General features: G+C 39.1%; 1 protein-coding gene across 1 annotated transcript in view; it reads right to left on the reverse strand.

Moving 5' to 3' along the window:
- Nucleotides 1–25,828, reverse strand: part of LOC140512409 (EGF-like and EMI domain-containing protein 1) — a 547,574-nt gene that overhangs the window by 138,774 nt on the left and 382,972 nt on the right. Inside the window, exon 5 of the mRNA XM_072621528.1 lies at nucleotides 22,983–23,105. Within this exon, the coding sequence (XP_072477629.1) occupies nucleotides 22,983–23,105 (123 nt within the window). The remainder of the gene's footprint in view (nucleotides 1–22,982; nucleotides 23,106–25,828) is intronic.

Consider the following 25,828-nt stretch of genomic DNA (forward strand, 5'->3'; position numbering starts at 1 on the left):
TATATCTTTATCTAGATCAAACCCACCGACCGTGGAAGACCTCCAAGGATCTCTCCTAGGTCTTCTTCTCTTCTCTCTCTGCACCCTCTACACATTTTGCTTGATGATCTCATCAGCTCTCATGGATTAAATGACCATATATATGTTGATAATTTTCAGATCTATTTATCCAGCCCTAACCTCTTCCCTGGCTTCCAGTGTCTCATCTTCAATTCACTTCAATTCAGTTCAATTCAAATGGATATCCCATAGATATCTTCAACTTATCATCCATAAATGTGAACACCTAAACTCTTCTAATTCCCCTATTACTATCAAGGTACATACTACCCTCTCCCCTAGCCAGGCATAAGCTAAGTGTTATCCTTGACTCTTAACTCTCACAACCTGTATCCAAACTGTTGCTAAGTCCTGTCAATTCTACTTTCATAACCTCTATTTTATACCTTTTTTCATGAGACACTGCTACCACCTTAATGAGAGTTCCCATCATTTTAAGCCTGAGCTCTTGCCATGGTCTGCTGGTTTCGTCCCCCTTCCTCAATTCTTTCCTTCCCAGTGCTCTACTTAGCTATCAGTGTTCTTCCTAAAGTCCAAGTCTGAACATGTCATCTTCCTTTTCAATAAATCCCAATGGCTCCCTCAGGCCTCCAGGAGCAAACATAAACCTGTCTGGCTTTGAAAGTCCTTCAGAACCTGGCCCCATCCAAGCTTTCCAGACTTCTTACACTTAAACCTTTCCATATGCTCTACAATTCAGTGATGCTGGTCTCTTAGTTGGTCTTTAAACAAGACAATCAATTTCCTGATTCCATGCATTTTTACTGTCTGTTCCCCATATCTGAAATTTTCTTTTTCCTTGACTCTGACTCCAGACTTCCTTCAAGTCTCAACCAAAATCTCAGCAGCTACAAATGCCTTTCCTGATCCCCTGTAATGCTTGGAACTTGCCTCTGTTATCACCAAGTTATTGTATACATACATACATATATATGTGTATATATGTATATGCACATACAAACACATATATATGTAAATTTTTATATTTAAATATTGCTTATCACCATTAGATTATGAACTAATTGAGGGCAGGTACAGGTTTTATTTGTTTATTTTTGGTATCACCAGAGCTTAGCACAATGTCTAGCAGGTACTTAGTAAATGCCGCCTTCTCCTCTTTCTTCCTCCTCTCCTTTCTTCAAAATTCTTTTCTTTCCCATATAAAACAAATCAATTGGAAAATGATTTTTGTTCTAGACCTGGAAAGGAGAATAGTCTCTCTTAACTTTCAGAGGGAAGATATAGATATAGATACAGGATGTGTGTGTTTGTGGATAAAGGAGACAGTGTGATGTAGGACAATGGTGTTTAACATGTGGTCTGTAGTCCCCATGAGACCTACAACACTGCCAAGTGTGGTCTGAATCACATTAAAATGTCATTGAGAAATATTTAACAAATAAATAAAGATACAGTAAAACACAGATAGCCTCTGACTTGTTGGAGGAAGTCCTTTTCCCAGAGCTCCATGACTCAGCTTGGACATGTATATCCACACGTCATTAGATTCATTTCTGTTCTTTCTCTATTACTTGCTACTTATCATCTCAGACCATGGCTTGGCCAGGGTTGGTCAGAGTCCAGGCTGTTTCTGTTTAAATACCACAAAGGGTCTAACAATGCACCATATGCCTTGAAGATCCTCAATAAATATTTGCTAATGAATATTAATCAATATTTTTCCCAGAAGACTTTCCAGAGCTGCATTCTACAGCTATACTATACCGACACAAGCAGCCAATAAGTGAAAAATCCAAACAAATACTAATTTGGTGGATTTTAAAACAAGCTACATGATGCCTAATTGCCTCTGCTGATTCTTCTCCCTCATTGAATTGAATGAGTGTTATACAAAACTGAGGAATTAAAAACACAAACAAAATAATTTCTTCCACTCAAGGCATTTCAACAAGTACTGATTTTATCGAGTGCCTCCTGGGATGCAACATGATGCTGCTAGTGGTACAAGAAAATTCACTGGACTTTGTAACCTTATAAGGCATCTTCCAGTTTTAAATCTATTTATCTTACACTTTCCTGGTCTGCCAGAGACAGAGAATGGAACTCAATCTATGACAATGCTATCTTAGATCCAGAAGTAAAGGCCCAGGTGGTCTAACCCAAGGTCATTGTTATAACTGGGACAGGTAGAAGACAGCACCATCTATAGGCACTGAAATTTAGAGAGCACAGAGATCTAACAAATACTTCTTTTTAAAAAAAATAACTGAAATTTGATCTTCACAAAGATGTCTTTTTCTCCTCCCAGAAGTACATCCCTCTTTGTGTTATTTGCTGTATTATGAATCATAAAGTTGATTTGGGGGCCTACTGTCTGAGAAGTTGAAAGACAGCTGGACTGTGGGTTACCATTTCTGAGGACAATTCCTGCTTCGGAAGCTTATTTTTGACACTAGAAAAGTCACAGACACCTTCAGCCTGTTTCTTTAGTTGTAAAATAAGAGAGTTGGACCATAGGACCTAGAAGGTCTCTTCCATGTTTAGAGCTACAAACTTATCAGTTTGAGATCCAGTTGTGCTATTGGTTAGTCATTTGATTACGGCAAGTCACTTAAACTTCTTGTCTCCTCAGTTATCTTACCTATGAAACTTGGATAATAGCTTTTATGTAGTGATGTAAGGTTTGAAAAGCATTTTGCAAATATTACCTGATTTCCTCCTTACCATAACCCTAGAAGATGGGCATGATTATTATCCTCATTTTACAGATGAAGAAGCCAAAGCAGTCAGAGGTCAAGTGACTTGCCTAGGGTCACAGTGCTAGTAAATTATTAAGGCAAAATTAAAATTTTGGTCTTTATGACTCCAGGTCCAATGTACTATCTCCTGTGTCACCTAGCTGCCACTTGTAGTAATGATCTCTGTACCTACCTAGCTACCTGCCTATGCTTTGAAAAGGCCAAGATGTTATATTAAAGGAATATAATATTCATAACTGACACTTTGCAAAGCATTTGCTTTCTTGCTATAAATATTCTCACTACTATTGGTTTTTACTTGTCCTAATGTAAAGAAGTATCTATAATTAGCTTGCTAAGCTCTGAGGTATTTTGTAAAGCAGTCACTGCCTAATCCTCTATGAAAACAACTTGGTAACTCTCCTTTTTTGACAGTTTCTAATGACATTAAATAAAGTATTGTAAACACAACAGCGAGAGGAAGTGGGAGGTTGTCTCATCAAATAAAAAGTGTGTTTTCTACCACAGTGAAGTGGGACGGACTTGTCTCTCACTAACAACAGTATAGCTAACAACAAGTGAGCAAATTTCCATCCTTAATCTTTACTTCCCACTAATTACTAACTCTGGTGACACTGAGTATAATGGAGAAGGCAGGTTCTGGGCATAAAGGAAGAATAGGAAAGCACATTGTAAATGATAAAATAGCTCAGTTGCTGATAAAAAATAATACAGAAAGGAGTAGCGAGGTCCAGATTTTCAAATTAAATATGACAAATTCAGTATAATTTTTATTTGTGGCAAGAAAAGGCAATATTAGAAATGAAAGACTTTTGCTTTTTATAAATATATAGTGTATACAATATCTCTAAGCTGATTTACCAAGGTACATATAGAAAACTATAAAAGCTAAAACACTTAATGGTAATAGAGGGAGACAGTCACTGTTCATGGTTGGGGCATATCAATAAAATAAAAACTATCTAAATTAATTTACAAGTGCACTGCTATACAAATCATCAATGTGTGTTTATTGAGCACTTACTCTATCAATCACACTATTAAGGGGATGTTATTTAGAACCAGACAAAATGGTGACAACATTCATGTAGAGAAACAAAAAATTGAACATAGGGATTTTAACCTTTTGAGGAGGTCCTGGATCCCTTTGGCAGACCTGCAAAATCCACAGGCGGCTTTTCTTAATAATAGCTTTAAATGCAAAAAAATTCCATAAGATTACAAAGGAAATAAATTTTAGTGAAATATATTTAGTAAAGTATTAAAAGTTCCAAGGTCATGATCTGGTTAAGAACCTCTAAACTTGAATCTCAAGGGAAATAAGAAAATGAAATTGGAATACTAAAACCTTCATATCTCAAATTATATTTCAAAAGAGTAATCATGAAAACTATTTGTTACTGCTTAAGTAACAGCAGAAAAGTAAGTCATTACAACAGACAAGATAAAGCAAGTGAGAGAAATAATTTCAAATGATAGCCAATGGTTGGCCGACCCAACAAAACAAATCGTTGGGATGAGAGTCACCTTTTGATGAGAATACCTGAGACAAATGGAAAGCAGTTTGGATAAGTTTAGATTAGACCGGTATCTCACATCATATACCACAGTATCAAATGAATATGCAACTTGAATATGAAAAGTCACACTCTAATAACATTAAAAGAGTCTGGGATCAAGAACTTTTTACAACTATGGCTAGGGGGATAAATCTTAATAGAACAGAGAATAGGGGCTATTACAAAAGATAAAAGAGTTTTGACTACACAAAATTAAAAAGCTTTTACATGAATGAAATCAACTAAGAAAGAATTAGAAGGAAAGTAGTTGAAGGGGAAAAGTATTTGCATCAAACATCACCAATAAAAGTCTCATTTCTAAAACACAGAATCATAGATTTCGAGATAGAATGGAGCTTAGAGGCCATCTAACCTCGTCTACTCATTCTCACCGAACTGATAGGTGAGATCAAAGAGAGTAAAGAGTGAAAGCAGGCCCCTGGGGGTAAAACTGGGTAACTGGAATTATGGGGGTGCCCTTGACAGAAACAAGGAAGATTAGAATGTTTTGGGTACAATAATAGCTTCTCTTTTTGACATACTGAGTTTGAGATTGAAAGATGATATTAACCAAGTACACTAAAGTATTTCTAAAATGATGTCCATCCTACAGTAATCTCTATAAGCCATTTTAATCCCCAGGGCCTTTGGCTCTTAGTTAATCAGGATCCAGTTGAATCACCTACAAAGAGAATATCCAATGAGTTACAATTAACTGAATTTTCTCTGTAGCCTCTTGAATGGATTTTCCAGTTTTCTGTTACAGTCATTACTTTTCTGTCATCAGATAGTAATTAAAAATATAAGAAATGACAAAAAGAGAAAGAAACAGTATTTGGGTCTTTTAGTCCCTTGAATTTCACAGAAACCGTCTATGATGACCATGTTGTGTTTATAATGAATCTTAGAGTTCACTTTTGAAAAGTTACATAGCAAATTAATTTAAAGCAACTCTTCTCACCCATGCAAAGCAGTTCATTACCACATTCTTCCCTCCTCGCTCCTCTCACACACACTACTGACAACATTTTTTGATCAATTGGTACAGGGGTCATTGGTCACACTTTATAAAAGTTTTAAAATTCATTAAACAGAGATAAGACTTTTTCAAAGTATTCCTATGACTTTTCCGTGAGCATATGGTGAATATTTTGTATGATTTCTTCAAGCATTCAACTTCTAAAGTATTACAGTTTAAGGGCTATCTTAACTAAATGCAGAGGAACTCATAAACACAAATCTGGCAATAAGATAATTGACTGTTTCTCTGCGGGAAGTCATGAAACACCCAACAAAGGCAGAGAAATTAGAAGATGTACCCACATTTAGAAAATTCCATAATTCTGAATACTGTTTAACGTAACTAGGTTATATGATCCTTATTATCTTTCTTAAAGCCCAAAGCATCCTTAAAGATCATCTGTTACAAATTTGTCATTTGATAAATTAGGAAAATGAGACTGAGAGATGGGGAATGATTTGCCTAAACTCAAATACTGGAAAAGTTAGCTCTATAATTTAGGTGTTTCAACTTCCAAGGAAAAAATAATTATTACATGGTGAACAATAGTAGGTATTTTGTTGAAAATTTTAATAGGTTTTAAAATTGCATTGTTGTTTAGCTGTGTCTGACTCTTTGGACCTCATTTGGAGTTTCCTTCACAAAGATACTAGAGTAATTTGCCATTTCCTCTCCAGTTTATTTTACAGATGAGAACACTGAGGCAAATAGGGTTGAGTGACTTGCCCAGGGTCACACAGCTATTAAGTAACTGAGGCTGGATTTGAACTCAGGTCTGCCTGACTCCAGGCCTTACACTCTATCTATTGTACCACCTACTTGCCCAGTTTTTAAAATAGCAAAATGTTCAGTATTTACCCATGGTTATTGTATTAACTAGATTAGTATACGATTTATTCTTATGCATTTGAATATTTGAAACTTAGCTTTTGTCAAAGATCTTCCCTTTGTTGAATTTGAAATGATACGTCCATGAAGGAGTGGACCCCAAATAGATTTTTTATAGACAATCAATGAACCTTTATTAAGCATGTATTAGGTTCCTAAAAAGGAAAGCACAAAGATCCATTGGAGGCAAAGTCTGCTTTTCTTGTCCTCAATGATGGTTTTAAAAGCATATATATGTGCTAAGGAGAGCCCAAGAGCACCCCAGGACTCTTTATTGGCATACATGTGATACAAAGTACTCTAGAGTGTTAAGTAAACTTCCTATGGTTAACTTTGGGAGGAGGACATAGAAGAGAGTTTCACAGCATGGACAGGCATGGAACAAAATAATTCTAAAGAGTACTCACCTCAGTGTGATTAAGGATTCATTGGCATATTTAAGCTGTTTTTATTATTGCTTCTCCTATACTCACCCAATTTATTTTACACATGCTTGGCATTCAGGAGTGATATCTTTCCTATATTAATATGCAATTACTCAACTAGTTTTTTTTTTATTGGCATTCTGGCAGAGATTGACACCCAGCAAAGTTCATAGGTTTTTCATATCTTAACTGTCTGTAGTTCATGAATTCTTCTCTTCTCCCTCCCATCTCGTATTAGGTTCTGAGGATCTGGTCTTTCTAAATCAGCACCTTTTGAGGGACAGCTACACCCTGAAGACTCCTTAGCTTTCTTGAGGCACCACTTCCTTTTTGTAGCCTTCTCTAATATGCCTAGGTATTAGTGTTCTTTTCCTCTTGGGAATTATTTTGTGTATATTTTGCATCTACATATGTGTTGTATGCTTTAAGTAGAATGTAAACATATGGGGAAAGGGATGTTTCCATTTCATTCTTCATATCCCCAATGACTTACACTTATCTGGTCTTGCAAACAATAGCTGTTTATGAAACAAATACTGAATTGAAATGGATTTTTAATAATGGTTTCCATACCTACCTCAGAGGGACTGATATTAAGGTAAAAATAAGGTAATTTATACAAAGAAAGGTGTTTTGCATTGTCTTATAGAATAGTCCACAAAGTAGGTACCAATAGGACAATGGTCCATAATAAGTCTATATGATAAGTCACTTTGTGGTCTTATCTTAGGGCTAATAACAAACAGATGACTCATAGTACTAGATAAAGATCTAGTAGAAACGAGTGAATTTTTCCTTATTTAAAGCCTGAGATATTGGAAATTTGCTTTTTCTTTTTTAACTGAAGAAATAAGACTTAGCTATTCCTACAAATGGGCAATATTGATTCTCCATGGGACACCATATTGAAAAGACAGCGCAATCTTTAGGTCAAAAAAATGCAATGCTAAGGAACTTTGATGGTCAAACAATATTTTATTTCCTTTATATTGTGATAAATGGGCAGTCAGTCAACAAGTATTTATTAAGAACTGACTAGGTGCTAGACATTGTACTAAGCACTGGGAAGGCAAATAGAAGTAAAAAGACACATAAAGAAAACAGGGGGAGATTGATAGAGACGTCTAGAGTGCAGACTGGAGAGAAATGAGATGACTGACCAGGTTCAGAAGTGAACCAATCAGAGGAAAGGGTCATGAAATTGACATGACAACATTAGTTGATCTTTTAAAAAATTATTGACTTGATAGAAAGGTAGCTTCAGGAAAAGAGTCAGGAAGACACAGGTCTTCAAGATCTACCTGTACCACAAACTGGGTGTATGACCATGGGCAGGTCAGTTAATGCCTCTGTTCTAGGCAATTCTCTAAGACTTTTAAGCTGCAGAGATGGTCCTGATCCATATTGAAAGGAGAAGTATCCCTAGAAGGAATTTCATATAAGGATGAAATCACAGGTCCAGACCAGCAGCTCCATTGTAAAGGCAGTGCAGACATGCGTGTACCATTTTGTAGCTGAGGAAAGTGAAAGGTCTGAGAGGTTGTGGTCTAATACATCACAGGACTGGCACTCAAATCCACACCTTCAGATGCTAAGACTAGCCCTCTTTGCACTATCCTATATTGCCTTTTGTAGCACCTTTCATTTAACCATATTCAATCACTAACTCAGTTTGGTCTGCTAGATAAAGTACTGTGCCTGGAGTCAAGCCACGTATGATGTGTCCCTGAGCTAGAACCTCTATATATTCCTCAGAAAACTCCTTGGGATTCATTTACTGAGTTCTAGATTTGTGATCCATCTCAGCAGGAGACATTCCCACAATGGGACTTCCTCTAGAGGATGAGATTGCAGCTTTGTTATGACTATAAAACAACTGTGAATACAGATCCATACCTGATGTTGACAATCTCCTATTACAATAAAGTTTCCATAGTTTAAAAACTGTTGGAAGCTTCTCATAGATAAAAAACAGGTAGCCAATCATCCATGTTTATTCTGATTACAGAAATGGAGACACCTCTAAGGCAGACATGTGGTATCCAAAGATATCTGGAGGCAGCTCCAAAGATCACACTTTGAAATACTTCATAGGAGCCCCCAGCAAGCATTCCTGCTGGGTCAGGGTCAGGACTGAGGGGATAAAGAAGGAATCTTGACATAGAGGGTAACAATTATAATTGACATTTCTGCAAGAGTTCAAAGTTTTCAAAATGCTTTAAGTACACCATGGCTTCCTGTAAGGGTCATACTATAGACTTTGGGGACTTTGGAACTTCACTGGGGTAGGGAACACCTGGGGAGGAAACTCTCTCTGGGAGCAGTCATCTCTGCTCTGAAATATCTAATCAGTGAGAGGTGGTTGGAGCACTGAGAGTTGCCACAAGTTCCTCAGCGGCAGGGATTGAACCCAATCTTCCTGACTCAAAGGTCAGCTTTTTATCTGCTATAAAACATGATCTCTCTGGTATTATGATCTCCATTTTGCAAATGAAGAAACTAAGGCATATAGAAGTTCAGTGAGTTGCCCAAGAGGGCCACGTTGTCATGCAGCTATCAACTATCACAGGCAGGATTTCAAACCCTGTCTCCCTGATTTGAAAACCAGAACTCTATCCTCTCTGCTATGCTGTTTCTCAATGCAAAAGCCAGAGAATGGTATTGATAGAATTTTTAAAGGAAAATTACCCAAATGAAAGTCTAATTGAAAATGCCAGCCCATTGGCCAGATGGTGGTATAGATAATCCTAGCACAACCATATATGGATGTTAGAGCTTATGTTTGATAAAAGAAAACTTTTGTGAGTGATATCATTTATCTAATAGGTAAATTCCAGTAAATTTTCCAGTAGGTCCCTTTTTGAGTCTACTGCCCCTAGAAAAATCTCATGGCTAGCATGAGATGTCTCTATTGTGTGACTCACAGAATCTTACAATCATATAATCTTAGAACTGGAAGAGACTCTTCTGATCACCCATACTAACTCATCCATTTCTGACACACAAGTCTTTTCCACAATATCCTCATTAAATAAATAGCCAAGTTGACTTCATTTGTAAATTTTCATCAGTGGGAACCACATCACCCTCTTGGGAAGCTTATTCCACTTTGGGACAACTATAACAAGAAAAATTTCTTTACATGGGGCCAGCATCTATCTCTCTAAAATCTTTACCTCTTCTCTTAGTTTTGCTCTTTGAAGAGAGCAGTCCAATGACAGTCCTAAAAGATCTCAAGACTCCCTCTTAAGGGTTCTCTTCTCCAGGCTTTCAATAGTCCTTAGTTCCTACAATGGATCTTCACATGGCATAGTCTCTGGTCCCCTCACCATTCAACCCTCCCATGGATACTCTCCAGACTGTCTGGGAATCTACGTCCATGAAAACAGAGAGCTGCCTCCTTTGTGGGCCCCAAAGGGCAACAGGGTCTGCTAGAGTAGCATCTGGGTCTACAGTTTTGCTTTCAACTCATGTCATTATCGGTAAGGGGCAAAACCTTCTGGGAAAGATCTCTGTTTGGCAGTCTCAAACTTGTGAGGTCTATTTTTCCAGTCTTCCTCTTCCTGGCAGTACATATGGAAGATATAGCTGCCATAAATCAGTATGTTCATAATGAAATTTGAAGACTGAGCCAACTCATCTCCGGGAATGTATAGCAGTTCTGTTCTCCTCCAACCCTATTCCCTTCCAAACATCCTGTTGACTACAGTTGCATGAGTGGATTGTGATGGTGTTGAAATAATTACAATGAATTATTAAGAAAAGATGGTAGGTGTCCTTTAAGAAATAACCAACTTAAGGAGAAATAAATCATATTTTCTAACTTCAAAGTACAGGTTTGGTTTTGGATAATTTGTACCACCTCAACTGCTAGTCTATTAGGTTGGAATTTGGGGCAGCAATGAGGACCTTCTGCTAGACAGAGCATCTGATCAGGACAGCGGAAGCCCCTGAAATGCACTGATGCTGAAAGCCTCCTATATCTTGGCTTTTATCAGGAGAATACTCAGACTGAGTGATAGAACAATTCTCAACTTGGCATTTAAAGTCCTCTACTATATGGTTCCCCACTTGCTTTCCAATTTTATTTTATATTACTTCTTTCCATGTATGCTTCTTTCCAATGAACTGATCTGCTAAATGTTCCCTAGAAACATCACTCTATCTCTCAGCATCATGTCTTTGTACAAGCATTCTGTCATGTCTTTCCTCATCTCCCCTTCAGAGAATTCCCATCTTCCTTTAAAGTCCAACTCATAGACCCTCTAGAACCTATGACCTTCCCTGACAACACCCATTGACCTAGGCTTACACCACAGCTCTTCAGGCCTAGCCATGGGCTATATGTTTTAGTAGCGTGTAAGCTCCTTGAGAGACTGGCTTTATAGATCTATTCCCAGAACCTCATCCAGCGCCTGGCACACAGTCTGGTAGAGCTGCCAGGTGAGAGGCAGAGGCATGATTTTTCTTTTTGGCCACAGAACCTCTCAAATCAATCACTACTAAGCATTTAGTAAACAGCTACAATATTCTAGGCACTGTGCTGGCCCCTGGGGATAGAAGTACAAAGAATGACACCTACAGGCAAACAATTAATATTCCAATGAGGAAGACAAGGAACATACATCTCATTGGGTTACAATACAAGGTAGTTTGGGTCAAGGGTGTTGCAATTGGAGGCAGATCATGAAAGGCTTCATCTAAAGGATGGGTTCTGCCTCACAGAGAGATCTGGGAGGGATCGAATTCTAAGAATTATCAAACTGAATTTGCATGGGTGGAAGGTGCTCCCATATAGATGACATCACATATTCTTCAGGCATTTTTGTCCCCCTACTAAAAACTATTAGTTATTTGAAAACAGACAGGCAACTTCTGCCATTCCCCAGGTTCTGGATCCAGCCTAGCATGTGGTAGCCTTCTATGTATAGGTTTCTAAAAGAAATGCATTTCTTGGATAAAGCACCCACTGGAGCATGAGGCATTCCTGACTCTGGGACCTCTATTCCTGACTCTCTGGCCTGCTCTTAGCATCATGTTTCAGCAGCTGTCTCACCCTGGAAGAGGCCTCTTCCCTTGCAGCCTTCTCAAGCTGGATGTCCCTCTGCCTGCATGTGCTCTTCCTCTCATTGGTCAGTTCCTCTAGATCAGGGCCCAGGCCAACTTCATTGTCTCCTTTCCTCTCTTGGGCCTGCTCCTGACTTTCTGGGCTGTTTTCTTGTCAGTAATACTTGCATTCCTTGATAAATGCTTGTGAATTGATTGATTAAATGGCCACTAGAAACCCTTCCAAACCTGAAATTCTTAATCCCTATAAAGGATCACTACACAGAAGAGATCAGAAGACAGAGCAGCCAGGTCTGCAGTTAGAGAGATCTGACTTTGAATCCAGCCTCAGGTACTTACTAGTTAGGTGAGTCTGGGCAAGTCACTTAAACTCTCTTTGCCTCAGTTTCCTCATCTGTAAAATGGGGATAATAATAGCACCTACCTGGTAGAGTTTTTGTGAAGATCAAAGGAGATAATATTCGTAAAGCACTTAGCTCAGTGCTTGACTGATAATGAGTGCTGTACAAATATTGGCTGCAATTGTTATGGGACCATAGATCTATAATTATAAGGAACGTCGGAAGCCATATAATCTAGTCCCCTTGTTTGACAGATAAAGAAACTGAAGCAGAGAGGATCTGAATGACTTCCCCTGGCTGATAGAGGTCATGGGTACCAACAGAGGAATTTGAACTCAGCTCCTTTGATTTCAGTGCTCTTTTCATAGTATACCCTGAATCATTATCTTCTTCAAAAACTCAGCTCAAATAAATCTCACATGAGATTTATTCTTATTCCTACAGTTGTTAGTGCTCTCTCCAAATAGTATATGTATTTTACACATATATGTATTATACATATATATTTTATACACATATACACTCATGTATATATACACATACAGCAGCTAGGTGGTGCAGTGAATAGAGCACCAGTGCAGAAGTCAGGAGGATCTGAGTCCAAATCTCACCTCAAACACTTGACACTCACTAGCTGTGTGACCTTGGGCAAGTCATTTAACCCCAGTTACCTCATGCTGGGTCATCTCCAGTAATCCTGATGAATATCTGGTCACTGGATTCAGATGGCCCTGGAGGAGAAGTGAGGCTGGGGACCTGCACAGCCCTCCCTCACTCAAAACAAAGTCAAGGGCAAGTCATGTCATCATTTCTCTGATGGCATGGTCTTCTTCGGCAATGAAGGATGAACACACACATATACACATACAATTTTAACTTGACTGCATCTATATTAATTGTCTTAATAAAATATAAGTTCCTCAAAGAAGAGAATGTTTTCTCTTTGTATCTTCAACATCTAGCTCAGTGCCTGGTATACAGTAGGTGTGTAATAAATTTCTGTTAAATGAATAAACAAATTGTTGGATTTAGAGTTGGAAAAGCCTTCAGAGGTCAGCTATGCTACCCTCTTCCTTTTCAAGGTAGGGCAACTGAGGCGCAAAGGCATTATGTAGTTTGTCCAAGGCCCTAGAAATCATGATTAAAACCCAACAGCTCTGCCTCCAATATATGTTCCTTTCATTATACCAGAGACTCCTCTGCTTTCAGAACATGATTGTGTTGTGAAATATTCTTGGTTGTCTTTCTGACTGAGGACAATAAACATTTTGGTTCAGTGATTAGAGGGGGAATTTGAACTGAGATCTTCTGACTGGAGAGCAAGGTCTTCTTGCACTGGGGTAGATTGGTTGTGTCCTGAAATTCACTAAATGTTTACTTACCCACTACTCTGTGAAGAGTTTTGAAGGAACAAGATGGAATCCTTGTCTGTTAGGGGCTTTGAACACCCCAAAACAAAGACTTCCAATTCAGTTTAAATAGTACAAGGTGTCTGAGAAAGTCTGTGAAAAGGGAACAGGTAGGAAGGAAAATGAGAAAAGGGCAGAGCCTTGCTGAATAGAACTGTACCTAATGAGATGAGAGGGAAAAAACAGAGTCAGAGAAGATCAGTACCTTCTAAATGAACCAAGAAAGCTCAGGGTCATAGAAGGCAGAAGAGCAGTGGATATGAAGAAGGCCTGGACGTGTCAGTGCCATTGGATACCAAAGATCATCCGAGCAGATTCAGGATTGAGAAAAGGCCACAAAACCTGGCAACCAGATAACATTGGTGACCCCAGAGACAACAATTGCAGTTAAACAAACAGTACAGAAGTCTGGCTACAAGCAGTTGGGACTGCAACTCATAGGGATGTTTGGAGGAGAGAAAGCCTTCTTCAGCAGACCTTAAAATGTTATAGAAACATGAGCTAAAATTAGCAGAGATGAAGTAAAGGATAAGCAAAGTAGTTTCTCTATATACTTAGGTGCACAGTGTGTTGTATAAATACTAAGTGCTTTACTAGATCAATGGAGAAAGAAGAAATCGATGAGCAGCTGAGATATCTATAACCTCTGCCTGGTGGTATACAGCATCAACTTTCAGAACTTGACTGTCTGTATTCAATAAGTATAGGCACTTCTGGTTGGGGATGGGGTGGGGGTTTGGAGGAGGGGTGAAAGAATATTTAAGCCTAGTTCTCCAGGTGCATAACAGGCAATGTTACGTGCCAATGGAACAGCAGGAAATTTGATTAGGTGAAATGAGATTCCCCAGATTGAGCATTGGCCAGACAACCCAGATAAATATGTTTAGCTTTGGTTATAGACTTTATGTGCAGAAATTACACTTCCTGTCATGCTAGGCTCTAGAGCTAAACTGAAAACCTACCTTCAAAGAAATAGCGAGACTGGGAAACTTCTGTTGCTGTGACATTTCAAGGAAAGAGATCCATGTGTCTCAATATTCAATAGTGCATACCACATGCCTGGATTTCTGAGAAGACTGTGTGCAACATCACCCGACTTCTGTCAAACACCCAGGTTATATTCTCATTTGATGCCATCTAATTAGAGGAAAGAATGAGTGAAGTGTAGTGTTGAATGGTAGGAAGATGTAAGAGACCTGCATTCTAGTTTCACCTTGATCACAAACAGGTTACGGGACTTCATACAGATCTCTCTGGACTTCAGTTTTATCATTTGTCAAAAGGAAGGGCAAATTCAATAATGGATGAGCTCTATTCCAGTTCCCAATTTCCAGGATTCGTGACCGGTTTGTGTAAGCCAACTATTTGCATAATGATTCACATTTTCCATAAACTGATGAACATTCAACAAGCATTAAGTGTTTACTGGGTATAATTAGCTTTTCATTTTGATCTTGGAAATATGTTTTGAAAGATGGGGTGAATGGGCAGAAGTGGGTCCTCACACACACTAAAAATCATACTTAAAAACTTAATCTAGAATCTAGAGGACATAATGTGTATTCTATGTTTGCTTAACTCTCTCATTCAGATCTGGCACGAAGCTAACGAGACAATCAGATTTCTGAGACGTGGGGAGGCATTGTGCAAATAATTTCAAATAAAAAGTTTTGTTCCATCGACTTAGACATAGGTTTGATGAGCTAACTCTAATAATCCAGAACAAATAAGATTTCAATATTTTATTATTTATTACAGAGTGTGGCATGCTCCATCAGTAGATAAAGAGGGGAAATGCTCCCTTCACATTTCAACAAACAATATTTATATATTGTATGAAACAAAGAGAAAAGACGACTGCTCATTGCAGCTGGTTATACAAAGAAAAAAATTCGTGTTATGGGAAATATATATCATTAACTATATAATATTTGCATGTTAGAAAATATAATTAATTTCTGTACTATATATATATATGTACACATATGTATGTAAAGGAAAATGCATATCACTAACTACAGGAGACAGATAAGGGATGTGTCCTTGTAAGTATATCTGATTTAATTAAATTAAAAGGAACTACCTGTCAGGACAAATAAGAGAGGAAGGGGACATTCCAGAGACTCTACAATCCTTTTTCTAAATTTAAATTTTATTTATTTAGCAATTAAGTCTTTTGTAGCAATTAGAAGAAGAGAAAAGAGAGTCTCAGAAGAAGAAACAGAGGCAGAGAGGTGAGAAGGCAGGGAATTTCAACTGAGAACCTGATACCTAGAACCTAGAACGTTAGAGTAAGGTAGGGTCTTTGAAGCCATCGAAATCATAGGATCATAACTTTAGACCTGGACAGGACCTTTGAGGAACTTAATTCCAACCACCTCATTTTACAGATGAGAAGCCAGTTCAGAGCCTGAGACAGGGTTTGAACACAGATCTTCCTTTCTCTAATTTACTATGTATCTACTGTGTTTTGAAATACAAATAAAAGTAAACCATTTCCTGGTTGCAAGGAGTTTATATTCTTGTGGGAGACGATAGCAAATAAAAAGGGAGCTGAAAACACTGTGTGTGTGTGTGTGTGTGTGTGTGTGTGTGTGTGTGTGTGTGTGTGTGTGTGTGTGTGTGTGTGTAGGAGTGTGGTGGGGGCAGGAGGCATGTGGGCATTGTTTAGAGAGGCTAGAGAAAAATGCATGGGCCAGTTTGGGAAAAGATGAAGTGAAAACTCACTCGTCTGCCTTCCCAAGGGAAGAGTCTGAATTTCCAGTGGAGGAAGCTGAGGATGACAGCCTTGGCACAGGCAGAACACAGTGGAGATGGCAAGAGACAAGAATGTTCCTTTTTGACCTCTTTGTTTCACAGATGCAGAAAACCAGAGCCAGACAGGTGAAGCTGTAGGTCTGGCTGGGTCATCTAACTGCCCGTTTCCTCGTCTTCTAACTCTACCTCACTGCCCTCTTGTTTTCAATAACAGCTAAAGAAGAAACTAGGTATTGAAACCATGCCATTAAAAAAGGGTTCAAATTAAGGAGAGGCAAAAGAATTCGATTAGCTATGCAAGTCAGATGATTGCCATCTATTCCAGCCCTGACATATGTGGAAGTACCCAACATGCGGTTAAAAGTTGGTCTGTATTTATGAAAGCAATCTTAGGAAGGTGAACAAAATTTGTCATTATTTAAAAATGAAAATATTATTAAAAGCCTTTTCAAGAGATTATTTTATCCCATTTGTAAGTGGGGTCCAATATCTTTATCGTCTGAACAACTCTCAATAATATTTACTGTAAATGACCAATAAATAGATGAATTAATCATCTCTGTTCTCTCTTCAATTGGTCTAGCTCGTTTACAGTCTTTTTTTCCCATATAAAGTACCTTGAATTTCCAAACAAGCCCAAACATTTGAAGTTCAATTATGTATTTAAGCAAATATGAGAGCAATAAATGCTCTGCTGTGGAGCATACAGAATCAGTGGTGAGGAGAACCTCCCTGCCAAATAATCACTTATGGAAATTACAAGATGATAGCAACAGAATAAATGTGAGGCTGTGGTCGGATTTGTTCTTGGGTCTGCAGCAATGCAGAGTAAAGTAAAGTGGCCCCTTCATGGGAAAAAACTTCCAACCAAACAAAACACTCCCTTTACTTTTCTTTGATTCAACTTAATTACATGAAAACATATTAAACACCTGTTATGTACAAGATCTTGTGCTTAGGGCTGGGAATTTTTATTTTAATTTTGTGGTGGAGGTGGGGGAAGGCAGGTAAAGAGGCCACTTTTCTTGAGGACTTTGTATGTAAAGACAAACGCAAAGCAGCTCTTGCTTTCAAGGCACTTACATTCTACTTGAGGAAAACAGGTAGACAGACATGTCGATAGACAAGTAAATAAGTTATATTCAAAGTTATGCAAAGTAATTTCAGAAATGCGAACACTAGCCACTGAGGAAGGGGTGGATATCAGGATAGACTTTAGGGTTGGCCCCTGAACTGGGCTTTGAAGAAATCTCAGAAATCTTAAGATTGGAGATAAAGAGAGAACGCATTCCAGACATGAGAAACTACCAGGTCAAGACCCAGAGAGGCAGGATGTTCAAAGAACTGAACTGATTGTCAGGATAGTCAGGATGGTCAGGAAGAACTCAGCTAGAATCCTGCCTCACGTACTAGCTGAGTGCCCCTGGGCAAGTCTTTAGTCTCTGCTTGTCTCAGTTTCTTCATTTGTTAAATGAGGATATTATAAAAAAAAGCATCAAATTCTTAGGGTTCCTATGAGGATAAAATTATATTACATCTATGTATACAGTGTATATCTGCATTATACATATCCATATATGGATATATATAGTTTCACAAATCTTAATGTGCTATAATGTTAATTAATTTATGTTTCATTTTAGAGGTAAGAGAATACCAGTAAAATTTGTACCATTACTACTCTCTGTTACCAAGAACCTTAAGAAAGGAAAAGAGAGCTACTTGACTGAAATTCAATCTAACAATGCATTAAATAATAATTAATTAACTGCAACAAAAAATTAAGGATTTAGAATGTGCTTAGTACCATGCAAGGGGTAAGACAAAGACAAAAGTAGAAACAGTACCCGTCTGCCCTCAGTGAACCTAATGCTCTATTGCTCTAAGAATATTGAAAGGCTTATTACTGTCTTTAGGGCCCAATCTCCCTTAACTCTTTTCTTTTTTGAGATTAAACAAAAAATGAACCAATGAGATACACATATATAAATTTACAAATAAATAATGTATGTGTGTAAATACATTACATACAAATATATATATATATATATAAATCTATATCATAAACAGATAGATTGATTTATTTTAAACACTCTCCACCAACTGAGACAAGCACTGTGGGTCGATATCAACTTGATGAGGGACAAGAGCCAGTTATCTGGATCAAAAAGACAGAACTGGGTGGCTTCCTTTCCTGGTTTCCCAATAGGCTTCAGGGTTTTGATTTTTGCCTGGTAGCTCGTTGTTAGAATGATGTTTGTGTTCCAACAGTTCAAGTACCTTCATGATCTTGACCTTAACCTATCACAATGGGCAGCAGCTGAAATAGGGCTATGACAGTTACTTCTCGAAGTCAGTTGAGAACAGGAATGACATCGTGATTCACTCTAAAATGAAGTCAGGCAAAGAACTGTGGAAACGGGCGACACTGGTGCCAAGGTACCCGCTGTGGAGTCATCTCTCGCCCTCCCTTTCCCCATTCATTCACAAAGGATCTGATGTGAAACTCTCAGGCCAAATGTAGTGGTTCTCTTATCACAGGGCAAATCTGCTCTGGGTCTGTGCTAGCAAAGGGCCACTGGACCAGACCACGTGCTCACACCCACAGGCACATCCACAGTCACACTGACCCAAACATATACATACACATATATACACATGCATATGTGTATGTATATCCATATATGTATATATACACATACATATTCACCCCTTGCATATTCACATTCCCCCATGTGCACACATATAACACATACACACACTTACCCATCCACCTGCATATATGCACTCACCCTTTTCACTCATCCATATGCCCACAGCGACTCACCCAACAAATGTATACCTATCTACCCCTCTATACTCACTCCCACATGCCACCACACATTCACCCAGATATGCACATACAGACTCAGGCATCCTTCCATATGACCTCTCTGCATCCAACAATCACCAATCCACACCTACCTACCCCCACCCACACTCACACCCATCTACCCCCCACCCACAGGCACACATACGCACACATATACAAGTGAACATAGATACACACATTCCACAAGAGCTCCAGAATATTCTCACTAGTTGTAGGGCATTCAGAGCACATACACCACCACTCAGGGATAGTGGAAGAAAAACCACTTTCCCAAAACAGAGATGTTGCTTCTTCTTTGTGACTCACTTGGCTTTTCACATCCCTACCTTGTCACTCATTTGTTGTGATTCTCCAGGCTCTGTTGATCTGACCAGGGCATACCTGCTAAAGGAAGGGCAACTCAACATGGAATACCTGTTCTTTCCTGAACAAGAGAATCCCTGGAGCTCATCTCCAAGATGCAGTTCTAGATAGGTTTCACTTTTTCTGTTGGCTTTGAGGATCTCTGACTCTTCCCTAGGTAAGGAGATGTTATGAAAGATGTCTGAGGAAAAGGAACCCATGCCCTCCCCTTCCTTAGGAAATAGATCTTGGAGAACTCAAAATCCAAAAGCTGACTGATGGACCCAATGGTACCATCACAAAATTCAAGGATGTTGGAATTACAAGGGTCCTAAGAGACTGTTTAATCCAACTTTCTCATTTTCCAGATGAATAATTAAGTACTGAAGTACTTAGGCAGACTGTTTTTTAACTCTTCTAAAAGATCTAGGTTCTTTAAGGCCTAAATTATTTTGTGTTAGGAATGGGAAAACAAAACAAAATAAAATTTGAGTTTCTAGGGGAAAAAAAGAATAATTGCTCTTAGTTCCCATGTGGGAGAAGCCACAAGTCCACTGGATGCTGTGCATGGTGCTGCAACATCCCTGGCCTCAGCCCAGCTTACTGATATGACAGGTCTTTCCTTTTGCATGCCTGGCCAGATCTTTCCCTTAGATTTCCCCCAGATCTTACTCACATATCTGAGCCATGTCCTTTCTGAACCATCTGGCAGTGCCTCTGGCTGCTCATTTGAGCCATGTGCTAAGTTCTCCACTGGCCAATGACATTAGCTCAGGACAGAGCTTTGGAAGAAAGGGAGGGAAGAGATTTCATGAGGTCACTGAAGGGAAATGTTTTCAAAGAAATGATAGTATGACAGAAATCAAAGGAAGTCAAGGGGACCACGCTTTAGTATCATTCTTAAGAAAGACCTCCAGGGATAGTCAACACCAGTGGGGTAGCCTGAAAGAAAAAACAGAGACTATGTGCAGTGGACGCTGCATTGAAACAGCAATCAAAGGACCTGGATTCAAATTCTCTGTTTGCTATTTACTACTTTTGTGTCTTGGGCTGATCAATTACAGTTTTTGAGCTTTAGTTTCCTCTGCCTTAAAAAGAAGAGGTTGGATGAACTCCTATCTAAAGTCTTTTCTAGCTATAAATCCAATGATTCCTTAATTTATTCATCAAGCCTTTATTAGGCACCTATTATGTGCTGGGCATTTTGCATACAAAGGCATGTATCTTCTGCTTTCAAGGAAATTTACATTCTATTCATTCATTCCTTTATATTTTTACTTATTGATTTATCTAGAATTTAGCACAGTGGCTTGCACCTAGTAGGTGCTTAATAAATGTTTATTGATTGCATATTGGGGAACAAATATGGACAGAGATAATCAAATATCAAATCCATGCAAAAGAAATACAAATAATTTGGGGCAGGTAGTAATGGCTGGGGAAATAAAACCTCCAGACAAAGAAGCTATTTGAACCAGTCTTGGAATGGATCTAAAGATTTATCCTGAAATAGTGTTACAATGGAAAGAATATGGACTTGAGACATAGGACAGGGGTTCATATCCCACTTCCGAGGCTTACATCATGTGACAGACCAGTTACTTACAGATCTAAGACCTGTAAAATGAGGGGATTAGATGATATGGCCCCTGGGGGTTCTCAGCTCTGGCTCTGATTCTCTGAGCTGAAGGTGAGGGGGTAGTGTAGTCCTGTCATGGGAGACAGACTGCCTAAAGGCAGGGAGATGCATGATGGGATGTCATGTGGGGGGGGGGGGGCAGGTTGTAGGCTTCTTTGTCTGGAACCAGGACTGTGTAAAGGAGAGTAATGTGCTAAAGAGGCTAGTCCTGGTGATACCATCTGTGAGTCAGTCAACATTTGTTAATTACTCACTGTGTCCTTACTACAAATTTACTAGTTGCATTCTGCTAAGCTTTGGGGATACAAAGATAACACAAGACAGTCTTTGCTTTCCAGAAGCTCACAATCTAATGGGAGAGACAAGATACAAATAACCCTGTTCAAATATATGGTATAAATTGGAGATAATCACCAGAGAGAAGGCACTACAACAAAGGGGCATGGGGAAAAGCTTCTTGCAGAAGAGGAAATATGAGCTTGGACTTGAAGGAAGCCAAGGAACATGGGAGTTGTAGTTGAGGAAGGAGAGAATTCCATGCTCTTTTCAGGAATGAAAGGAAAAGGAACGACTTAGAGGATGTTCTCAGGTGGACCCACGTTGGGTCTTAGGCCAAATTTTCCAGATGACATTTCCCACAACAATTTCTTTGTCATGATCCCAGTTCTCAGATCATCCCTGGAACTCCCTGGCACACACAAACAAGGGAAATCTCCCCTCTCCTTCCTGAGGATTCCAGGGCAGCCTGCTACATTACTGCAGACATAGATGGCATTGCCATTGTGACTGAAGGTTCATCGTGTCAGCATGAACTTCCAATGGAAATAGAAAGTGTCTGCATGGTCTATTTTAACGAGTGACATTGTGAGGAGTAAATTTAAAGGAAGCGTGCAGAGCAGAAGGGAGAAGGAATCCTGGAAGCAGCTTTTCAATGTACTTGCTACCACCTAATGACCAGAGTCCCGTTTCACCCTGCTGTCCAGATATGGTACCCAATGCTGTGATAATTGCTCAAGTCCAGCCAGAAACAAGGTGGCAGCTTTGACAGTCACTAGCACATACCCTTAATTATCCCCCTAGGGGTGTAATTATCTGCACCTGCCCCAGGCTGTTAGCATGGCTTCCCTGTCCAGCCAGACCTAAACACACAAAGATGTTCTGATGCTGCCCTTGGGGAATGGGAGTGAGGATGGCAGCTAAGCCAGAGCTCTCAAAGATTCTGTTTACTATGGTTTTTAGAGGGAAGGGCATCAGTATAGACATCCCTCTTTAGAGAAGTCCAAGAGAGGAGGAATTAGGAGCCATCCCACTTTTTTCCCTTTGGGTAGTCAACAACCAAACTTAGATAGGAAAGGGAGGGAGAGACTTAAGAGAAAGGAGGATGCCAGTGAGGTTTGGTGAGAGTTAGTCAGCAGAAGCATTGCTATGATAGAGGCAGTTTTAAGCAGGAAAATCTGTCCCCTCCTCCCTTTGGTTCATTTCGTACCCTCGTAATCCCAGACTTGACATCTATGAGTATTTTATCATAAGCATTATTTTCACCTTAGAACTAAATGAAGCACTTTCAGAAAACAGGCACTTTACTGAGGGAATTAAATGCACGATTGAAATTCTGTAATCAGTATATGACACAACCAAGCCCGACTCTAATCATATGTTTCTCATAATAAGCTATTTGAAGTGTTCTTAGGGTTACAATTTTATAATCTAGACATGAGAAGAAGATCTACACTCTTGACAACATGGAGCAGAGCTACTCCAACTGGCTTGGGATTAAAGGCACGCTCTACCTCCCCCCATCCCCCTCCCCCAGCTGGAGTCTGCATTAGAAAGATGTTCTCCGTTGGCTTATCAGCAAGCAGGCAGAACTGAATGTTGTTACCTTTGCAGCCTTTTCCATCTTCTTTCAGTTTCTGGCCAGCTTGGCATTTGCAGTAATAGCTGCCAATTGTGTTACAGCACTGGTCCTGACAGCCACCATTGTCAATGGCACATTCATTCACATCTGCAGAAGAGTGGGGAAGAATTAGCCCCTGGCAGGAGAAATTCGGAGAGAACTTGACAGGTTTGGATCCAGATAGAGCCTGGCAGGTTAGGACCCAGACAGAGCTTGGCAGGGAGGGACCAAGAGAGACCCTTTAAAAATCGAAGAAACAGGGTCATTTCTCTCCTACTAATTTTTTTAGATAGCTTGAAAGAACTTGGAGGTTTCTAGTGGAAGGACCTCGGGAATCTATCACCAGCACTAAACTGATGTTTCTATCAATGATTTGAAAAAAATATCTCAAGTTTGCATATGACATAGTGGTGAGAAGAATAGATAATATGCTGGATGGCAGAATTAGGTACCTAAGATTTTAGAAAGCTGGAATAATGAACTGAATATCTCATAATAATAATTGGCATTTAAAACATATTTCAAAGTCAACAAGGCAATTTGCATGTATTATCTCATTTGAGCCTTATGCACATACACACACACACACACACACCATAATGTTTATTAGTTAAATTGTGGAGTTATTATTTTTCTCATATTACAGAGGAGATAGGCTCAGAAAGGGTGATTCCCTTGCCCATGATTCCAGTGAATATAAAAAATGGAATTGAAAAGGACCTCAGCTTGACTTCAGCCCTGGTCCTTTATCTATTCTATCCCACTGCCTTTTCCAAACTAGTGGATGCAATTCAGTAGGGAAAAAGTGCCCCAAGTCCAACAAGTTGACATTTATTATGTTCCAAGGACTATGACGAACAGTCAATGTAAAGAATCAATTGCTCAAGTGCAAGATAGGAGAGACGTGGTTGGACAACTGTTCATGTGAAAATGATTTGGGGGTATTGGGGGAGTGGCATGTTCAATGAATGAAGAGTGTGACATGACAGTCAACAAAGCTAGCAGAAGTTTTAGCTGCATCATAGAACCAAAGTGTCCAGAAGTATATCTTTTTTGTCCCATGGATTCCTATCCCATGTGGCAGTCTGGTGAAACCTATATATGAACCTCTTTTCAGAATAATGGTTCCAAATACACAAAACAAAATCAAAGCCTTACAAATTAAATCAAAATTTAGTGAAAATGAAAGATGTAATTACTTCTGTCCTCCAAGTTCATGGACACCCTGAAATCTATCCACATACCTTTTGTGGGACCAGTTCAAGAAACCCTTGTTCAGAACTATAGAGATTATGCTGTTGTGATGTGCTCTGGTCCAGCTGCATCTGAAGTATTCTATTTGTTGAGAAGGTCAAATGAGGTAACACATGTATGATACTTTGCAGACCTTAAGACTCAAATGTCTTAGTGATGATTTAATCTATTAAAGCTTATACTCTATAGAAATAATAACAGTAGTGGTAGTGGTAGTAGTGGTAGTAGTGGTAGTGGTAGTAGTGGTAGTAGTGGTAGTGGTAGTAGTGGTAGTAGTGGTAGTGGTAGTAGTAGTAGTAGTAGTAGTAGTAGTAGTAGTAGTAGTGATGATAGTAGTAGTAGTGGTGGTAGTAGTAGTAGTAGTAGTAGTAGTAGTGGTGGTAGTAGTAGTAGTAGTGATGATAGTAGTAGTAGTGGTGGTAGTAGTAGTAGTAGTGGTGGTAGTAGTAGTAGTAGTAGTAGTAGTAGTAGTGATGATAGTAGTAGTAGTGGTGGTAGTAGTAGTAGTAGTGGTGGTGGTAGTGATGATAGTAGTAGTAGTGGTGGTAGTAGTAGTAGTAGTGGTGGTGGTAGTAGTAGTAGTAGTGGTAGTAGTAGTGGTGGTGGTGGTGGTGGTGGTGGCGGTGGTGGTAGTAGTAGTAGTAGTAGTAATTATCATTATTATTAGTTGTTGTTTAGTTGTTTTCTTCATGTCCAACTTTTTGTGACCCCATTTGTGATTTTCTTGACCAAGATACTAGTGTTTCCTTCTCTAGCTCATTTTACAGATGAGGAAACTGAGGCAAACATGGTTAGTAACTTCAGGGTGACACAACTAATTAGTGTCTGAAGCTGGATTTGAACTCAGGTCCTCCTGACTCCAGGGGCAGCGCTGTCACCTCACTGCCCTTATTATTGTGATAGAAATTGTTTCCTTGGAGCCTTCTAGAAAAGTATGATAGGGATAATGAGAAGATTTAGGGGTCTACCATATTAGAATCTATCAAAAGACCTAAAATTTTCATTCAATTGCACTTGGAATGATTACCTGAGGAAAAGAAGGCTCAGGGATAATCTGCTAGCTAAATCTGTAAATAGGAAGAGGTATTAACTGACTCTCCTTGGTCTCAGAGGGCTGAACTAGGAGCAGTACATCAAAGTACAAAGCTAGGTAGATATTTTTGTATGATACAAGGGGAAACAAACAAACAAAAGCCTGCCTTACAATTTGAGGTATACTAAAATATAATGAGATGCTTTAGACGTTAGTGATTTCTCTTCCCAGGAGAACTTTCAACACAGGCTGAGATGACTTACTCCTTGACTTGAGTATCTCTGCTTTGAGAGGGAGATTGAACTAGATGAACTCTGAGTTCTCTTCTAATTCTAATACTCCATAAAATATCGAAAAAGGCAAAAGATTTCCACTGATGGTGGGAGGGCAGGAACTCACCATCTGAGATATGTAAAATATGAACATGCCATGCAAATACCAAGGGTGAATCAATAGATATTGTTGCCTTGGGAAGGAAATTGGGAATATCTCCTGCAAATAATCTCAGAAACAGGCTCATGTTAAGGTTTATAAATATATACCA

Source organism: Notamacropus eugenii, chromosome 6 (assembly GCF_028372415.1).
Source record: "Notamacropus eugenii isolate mMacEug1 chromosome 6, mMacEug1.pri_v2, whole genome shotgun sequence".
NCBI classification, from domain to species: Eukaryota; Metazoa; Chordata; class Mammalia; order Diprotodontia; family Macropodidae; genus Notamacropus; species Notamacropus eugenii.